Here is a 7970-nt window from a genome sequence, read left to right on the forward strand (position 1 = left end):
TATATGATTCTACACACAAAAGTAACTTGCAAGCCTGGTACATGACCACTGTCATCCAAATGCCTGCGTTTAGAACTCCTGAAACAATTCTACCCACGTGGATAATTGTCCAGTATCTCTTGGGGAAAGAGCTGGATCTCTTGGCATGAAGTCACAACCCAGATCATTTCAAGTTCTTAGCTAGGGGAGTGTTAGTGCTATCACCACAAGCTCACAGACGCAAAATACATCCTGCTTGTTTTACCATAAAATGGATTCTACAGTATCAGTACTTCAATGTCAACTGCTACCTAATTTGTTATTATTTTGGTCGAAAGCATTCAGACAACTAGGGAAACCAAACATCAACCGTACCTTCTGAAGCTTCTGATAGAGGCTACTTTTAAGAGTAATGAACAATGGAGCATATGGATAATTGGCATGAACCATCTGGCTACTCTTACGCTTTTTAGCTTTTTAGCTGCGGTGGCTCAAGTGGTTAAGACGCTGAACTGCAGGCTGTGGAAGGTCGGTAGTTCAGCAGTTCGAGACCCCGGGTGCCGCATGACGGAGTGAGCTCCCATCTCTAGTTCCAGCTCCTGCCAACCTAGCAGTTCGAAAGCAAGAAATTGCAAGTAGATAAATAGGTACCACTTCGGTGGGAAGGTAACAGCGTTCCGTGCGCCTCGGTGTTTAGTCATGCCGGCCACATGACCACGGAAACATCTTCAGACAGCGCTGGCTCTTCGGCTTCGAAACGGAGATGAGCACTGCAACCCTAGAGTCGGACTCGACTGGCTTTCGAGCAAGGGAACCCTTTACCTTTACTATGCTTTTTAGAATTCTATATTAAGTTCTTTAATTCATACAAACTAAACCACCATCATGTTCAAGAAGGATTCCTCCCTTGATTAGATCCAGATGAAAGGCCTAAGTGACATTGAAGGTGATGAAAGAATTGGCAGATTTCTTTTGTTGTCTCGGATGCTCTGTCTCTCTCCATGTCTGGACAGGAAATTGACAGAAGGAAGACGCCCTGGCATGTGTGGGATCACTAACATGGGTCACCTCAGTCAGATCTGCTTCCAAGGTACTAACAGTGTGGGTCACCTGTGCCACATGGACTTTATTGACTACTCTCTTGTGCAAGAGGCAGCTGAAGATCTTCTTGAATCCCTTTCGAAAGTGCTTGGATACCAAAGCATAGACAATGGGGTTGACACAGGAGTTGGCATATGAAATCAGGTGGGAGAGAATCCTAAGTGCATAGGTGGAATTGTTCAGTGGGAAATAGCCAAACCAAAAACAGAGGATAACCAGGTGATGGGGCAGCCAGCAAATGCAGAAGAGAACAGCCACGATGATGATCATTCGGGTGACCTTGTGCTTGGCCTTCTTAGAATCAGACATGTCTTCAATGGGATCCACAGAAGTCCAGAGATAACGGATGGTCCTCACATAGGTGAGGCTCAAAATTAACACTGGGATGACATAGCTAAAGGCAAAAGTGCAGAGGTCCATGACTTTGCGCTTAGAGATTTTCCAAATGGGATGGCAGACAGTAACATTGGCTATCTGGAATTCCTGGTAGTAACTGAGATATGGTCCAGAGAAGATGAACGAAAGACCCCAAATGAGACAAATGGCTATGAGAGCATTCCTGGGTGTTCTTAGTTCTCTTGAATGCAACGGGTACCTTATTGCCAAGTACCTGGAAATAAAAAAGAAAAGCAACAAGTACCATGATACGGAGGCACTATCAGAATATTCTGAAAAAAAATGCTATATGTGAGGAGAAACTAAATTTATAAGGCACAATAACAGTAATATACACTATAGCTGGGATAATGTTCAGAGTGATGGAGAAAGAGATGAAGGAGTTGAATCATTTACCCCAGGAAGATGCTAATGATAGTTATAGTGAATATGATGAGCTTTGGAATAAAATATCCTTAACATTAAAAAGGTTTCCCTAGCTCGAAAGCCAGTCGAATCCGACTCTAGGGGGCAGGGCTCATCTCTGTTTCCAAGCCAAAGAGCCAGCGCTGTCCAAAGACGTTCCTGTGGTCATGTGACTCGCATGACTAAACGCCGAAGTGCACGGAATGCTGTTACCTTTTTATGTGGTACCTATTTATCTACTAGCAATTTCTTGCTTTCGAACTGCTAGGTTGGCAGGAGCTGGGGCTAGAGACGGGAGCTCACTCCGTCACATGGCACTAGGGTCTCGAACTGCTGAACTACAGACTTTCCAGTCTGCAGCTCTGCATCTTAACTTCTAAGCCACCACGGCCCCATCCTTAACATTATGGGTAGATAATTCCAGAGGCGTACCCATGTTAGTCTCTTGCAGCAAAAATAAACAGGTATCTTCTGACACCGTCAAACAAGTTTTTATTCTAGCATAAGCGCTCATGAACTAGAGTGAACTTCATCAGACACTTATGAATTTATGAAGGGAGATAATTGTGAACAGGAAGATTAAAAGACCTTGAAATGCAGGATGTACAGAGTAAAGTGGTATTATGTAAAATTTAAACATAGTCAAAAGACGTATAGAACCAGTGTGGGTAGTGGGCCTAGGAGACCCAGGTTCAAATCCTGACTCTGCCATGAAACATACTGGTTGACTTTGGGCTTGTCAATTTCTCTCAGCCTAACTTATCTAACATGGTTGCTGTGAGTTGGAGGGAAGAATGATATATACCCGCCAGATCAATTTGGAGAAAGTGTGGGATAAAAATGTACTGAATAAAATAAATGAACAATAAAGAAACCATTAACAATAGCAGTAATAGTATTTTATGAAGTCGGCTCTGTGAAGAAAGGCATGTTTCTCCTGGAGGGAGGTTGGCAGACAGTGGACTACCCCTCCCTACTCCCCCTTAGTTTAAAGAATGGGTAGAGTTAGTTCAATTGCATGCCTTAGAAATGCTTATGACCTGGCTGGGAGAGTCCACTGAGGAATTTGGTGCTACCTGAAGAAGGCTCCAGGTGAGTCCTGGAGATACCCCAGAATGTATGGAGATTTCCCAGAATGCATGACAGGGGGAAATCGCCGCAGCCAAAGTGCGGCTTTTTTGAGCCGCACCAAAAGAGACACGTGGCGGCGGGATCAGACAGATCCCCCCAGCCGCCGCGCAGGTCCTCCCCCGCACGATCAGATGCCGGGAGGAAGCCACGGACCGGAGAGCAAGACCAGCCCACTGCGCATGCGTGTGCACGCGCAGTTTGGCAGGACCTTGCATGCTGCAGCGGATTTTCAGGTAGGTAGTAGTGTTTTCTAGGGGGGGGGGTTGATGCGCAGTTTTGCCCCGGAAGGGATGGATCGGGGACGGGTGCGCGCCGCTTCCCAGATGTTGCGGTGTGATCGTGCCCGCTTGATGCGCTCCTGATCCGTCCCTCTCGCGTGGCAAATCCTCCTGTGTGACTGGGGCCTCTATTCTGCCATGGAAGCTTGCTGAATGACTGTGGACCAGTCACACAGTGTCAGCCTAACCTAACTCACATGGTTGTTGAACAAAGTTTGGGTCCAGTGGCACCTTTAAGACCAACAAAGTTTAATTCAGAATATAAGATTTTGTTTGCATGCACATTTCTTAAGATACTGCACATGAAAGCTTATACCCAAAATTAAACTTTGCTGGCTTTAAATGTGCCACTGGACTCCAACGTTGTTCTATTGCTTCAGACCAACATGGCTCCCCACCTGAAGCTACCACATAGTTGTTGTGAGGATAAAATGGAGGAGAGGGAAACAATGAAAGATGTTTTGGGTCCCCATTTGGGAGAAAAGTAGAGTATAAACAAATTAAATAAATAGTTTTAGAATTTTCTAACTATCAGCCTGGTGTGTACATAGAATTCTAAACTCCCTCCTTTATGGTAATTTCAACAATTCATTCAAATGGGCAAGAATCTCTTATCTGTCTGATGACCTCAACCAAGACTGTGCATGCTGAAAAACTTGTTCACCTCCCAGCCTTCCCTGTTGATCATGCTTTTCTATACCTTCTTCCACAACAGCCTTGAACCACTACAGTCTCTACAATTTCCATTTCCACAAGGGCGAAACCTTACTCGCTTGGTTTACCTAACAGCAGGAAAGGGTGAGAGGAATTTCTCCAACACACCTGCTAACACAGGTTAATCACATTGTCATCAGAAATTACTCAAAAAACATTTATTTTCCTCTGAAGCATGTGATGCAACTCTTTTTGGTATTTATTCCTTAATAGCCCAGTCCCATACATTCACATTCACATTCACTGCTATGAGCACAAAGAATAGATGGAAAAATGACATGCTTGTGTATTTGTTAACAGCTCTTTTCTTACATCAAGGATCTTTGCCTGAGCTCCACCTCTGATCCCTGATTACGTACAGCTGAAGGCTCTGTTCCACTAGCAGTACACTGAATTTATTTACTCTGAAATAGCCTGCCCTGGGCTGCTTCCATATGGGGATTTTTCTCTGCATGGATAATGGGAAGCCCCCCCCCCTTTGAGAGCATCCACATGACATTGTGAAGCTGGCAATGGAAATAACACTGCAAAATAAAACAAAAATCTGGAGGCACTTTAAAGAATGAGACTGGGGAAAGAGAGGATTCAAGAAACTCTGTAAGGAGTCTGCCAAAGTACAAAATAGAATACAGCAAAATTATTTGTTGCTAAAGCAGAAAAGACTTGAAGCCATTTATACAGAATAAAAAGTCAGCTGGAACAAAACACAGCCTTCATGGTCAGGGTTAGCCAAAAATAAGAATCTCCCGTGAGGCATGCCCTAGCATAGTATGTAAAAGTATCTAGCTAAGAAGTCAAGGTTCTGACCTCAAAGTATGCTGCCATTGACAGAAACTTCATCAAGAAGTGGAGCATCAGAGCTTGCAGGCAGTCACTAGGTGCCTTCTGCTTTGAAACTGGAGCAGTGATCAGCCTACTCCTTTGTGCACACAGCAGAGTGCAAGATTGGGCAATAAAGTAATCTAATAGATGGATCAACAGAGAGTAAAATTATGTAATCTGATCTGACTATAAACAAAGTAAGTAAGTAAAGAAGTAAGTAAGTAAATAATAAAGTTAGGAAATATGGCAAGGTCATAGCAACCAGATTACGGTTGTGCTGCCTCTCTACGTCATGCCCCATTCTGACCATTTTTACATAAAACTTGTGTGGAAGACCCTCTGCTGGAATTGGGGCCACCACTATGATGCCCAGAGATAACTTAATTTATCTTCCCTCTTCCCCCCCTCCCCCAACATCTGCTTTGCCCCAATTCTGTTTCCTTGTGCTCGCTGCCTTTTTCAGTCATTACGTTTTGTCACATGTACAGGGAAAACTCACTACATGTGATTCTCCCAATATGGGCAATCACTGTTTTGACGCATGTGTGGCGATCGCGTATATCAGGAGGATCACGTGTTCTCCCCATATGTGTGGTAAAATGTAACAACTGGAAAAAGGGCACTAGCATAGTCCCTGGGAAGTTTGTGTTTTTCTTGCTGTTATTTATTTATAATGTGAATGTACTCCCTACACTGTACAAAATGTACCCTGGCTGCCTCTCTTCTGCTTCCTATTCCATGTTTGCAAGTTTGCCTATACAGGAAGGCAGATGCTGAAAGGCAATTTTTGCTCATGCAGACTGGAGACCAGTGTTCCCTCTAAGCAGGGGCGTAGACTTTCCAATTTCCCGGGGGGGGCTGGGGCTGGGTCAGAGTCATTGCTGTGCTAGGAGCAAGGGTGGCTGGAAGCAGTTGCCCCCGGGGGCAGGGCCGGCCCCAGGGGTTTTTGCACACTAGGCGAGGATACCTTCTGGCCAATGCCATCCAGCAAGCTTTGATGGCAGAACGGGGATTCAAATTTGGTCTCCTAGATCCTAATCTGACATTCTAACCACTATATGACACTGGCTGTTACATCTACTTCCTTTTCCTATTCTCAGATGGTGCAGCCTTTTGCTGTTCAACTGTACACTTTTACTTGTAGCCACTGAATGTTTATATACTTAAAGGCAAAATTTTATCTCCCCCACCCCGAAATTGGAGTTATTTGGTCCTTGCAAACCATGGTCTTTGATAAGGATGAGCTAAAGCATAAGGTTTGCAAACTAACAAGCAGGAATAGTCTGCCTAGTTGGGAATCCATGTTGCCTGAATTATGGATGAAATTCTGATTTCTGTACAAGAGAGTCACTGTGGGCACTAATTTTATCAGTGGCCTGCTAGTGGCAATAGAGAATAAACCCTCTTTGTGAAAAGCTAGAGAGGTTTACTCCCCAGTGGCAGCTTGAGACCAGAGTCAACTAAGTAAATCTCTCATTCTTCATCATAAAAACAAAGGTCTGGAGAGTCATTTTAACAACTCACCAACAAAGAAGCTTTATGACAATATTCATCCACTGGGGTGGGAAAGAGACACAGTAGAGCAAGAGGATTTAGGAATAGTAAGAACAGGTTCTTGGTAAAGTTCATTTGCAAAGGTCCTGAACAAATGCCTAAAGAAGATAACAGGATGGATGTGGATCAGTAAACTAAAGCTTAATCCAGAGAACATTGAGTTGGTTGAAGACAAAGCTGCTTGAAGAGTGAGGAGCTAGGCTGTTCTAAAGGAGCTAGGCTGTCTCCCTTTGAAAGAGCAGTTTTTTTGCTTGGGGGTGCAGCAGGAGGGAGGCTCAAGTTTTCTCTGTAGCATGCTGAACCTTCTATCTGCTTTAGTCAATAATCTAGCTATGGCCATTTCTAAAAAAAAATGACTTGGCCATGGTGATCCATAGTCTGATTATATCCAGGTCAAAGTGCTGCAATTGGCTTCATGTGGGGTTGCCTTGGGAAACTCTCAAATTCAATTGGTTCAAAATGCAGCAACTAGAATACCCTTTTATTTCTGGATCTTACCTTGGAGGCCCTAAATGCCTTGGGGTAACTCAACTATTGCCTCCTCCTACATTATCCAGCCTGCCAGTTAAGATCCTCCTTCACACTCCTTTTTGTGTCCTCACCTGCAGAGAGGGGGTAGCCATGTGGGTCAGCAGGCTACAGTAAGGAGGGTGAAACTGTTCCCTTTGATAGTGTCTTTCTCCTTTCTCACTGCAAACCACACTGACCCAGGATAGCCCAGAGTATGGTGTTCCCCATCAGTATGTGGACAGTGAAGAAATCAAACTGGAAGAAAGTCCATTCAGTTGAAATGTGGTTTTGAGGGAGAGTTTTACAGACACAGTGGGCTGCCAAAAAGACAAATAAGTGGGATGTAGATCAAATCAAGCCTGAACTCTCCCCTAGAAGTTAAAATGGCAAAACTGAGGCTATCATACTTTGGTCACATTATGAGAAGACAAGACTCACTGGAAAAGACAATAATGCTTGGGAAAAAATGCTGGAAGGCAGCCCCCAAAAGAGGAAGACACAAAATGAGATGGACTGACTCAATGAAAAGAAGTTGCAGCCCTCAGTTTGCAAGACCTGAGTGAGGTTGTTAAAAGGCCTTCTCTCCCACCCCTCCTCAAGTCACAGCTGACTTAAGGTGAACCCACTGGGGTTTTCAAGGCAAGGGACATTCAGAAGTGGTTTGCCAGTGCCTGGCTTGGCATTGCAACTCTGGTATTCCTTGGCGGTCTCCCATCCAAATGCCAGGGGTGACCCTGGTTAGCTTCTGAGAACTGATGAGATCAGGCTAGCCTGGGCTATCCACTGTCTTTTAGGTGCTAGGCCAAATCCCAGGCTTTAACTGAAGGGTATCATTAGTTTTAGTTAGTTATGTTTTATAGCCTCAGCAGTCCCAGCTTTTAACTTCAGCTTTAAGAAATCAAGGGTTTTGTTTGTTTTAGGGGAAGGGGGTTTATATTTACATCTGCCAATGATAGTATGTTAAAAAGAAATTAACAGCCTGGGATATTTGATAAAGATATAACATGCAAATCTTTCAAAATGCAAACTAGTTTTTCTAAACAAATAAAATTGATTTGTTCAATTTAATACTTAGGTTAA

At 44.0% G+C, this 7970-nt stretch overlaps 1 protein-coding gene across 1 annotated transcript in view; it reads right to left on the reverse strand.

Moving 5' to 3' along the window:
• Nucleotides 1–909: 909 nt before the first annotated feature.
• GALR2 (galanin receptor 2) overlaps nt 910–7970 on the reverse strand; it is a 26817-nt gene continuing 19756 nt past the window's right edge. Inside the window, exon 3 of the mRNA XM_015414441.1 lies at nt 910–1690. Coding sequence (XP_015269927.1) covers nt 910–1690 — 781 coding nt within the window. The remainder of the gene's footprint in view (nt 1691–7970) is intronic.

Source organism: Gekko japonicus, unplaced genomic scaffold (genome assembly GCF_001447785.1).
Source record: "Gekko japonicus isolate JY-2015 unplaced genomic scaffold, Gekko_japonicus_V1.1 scaffold277, whole genome shotgun sequence".
Lineage (NCBI taxonomy): Eukaryota > Metazoa > Chordata > Lepidosauria > Squamata > Gekkonidae > Gekko > Gekko japonicus.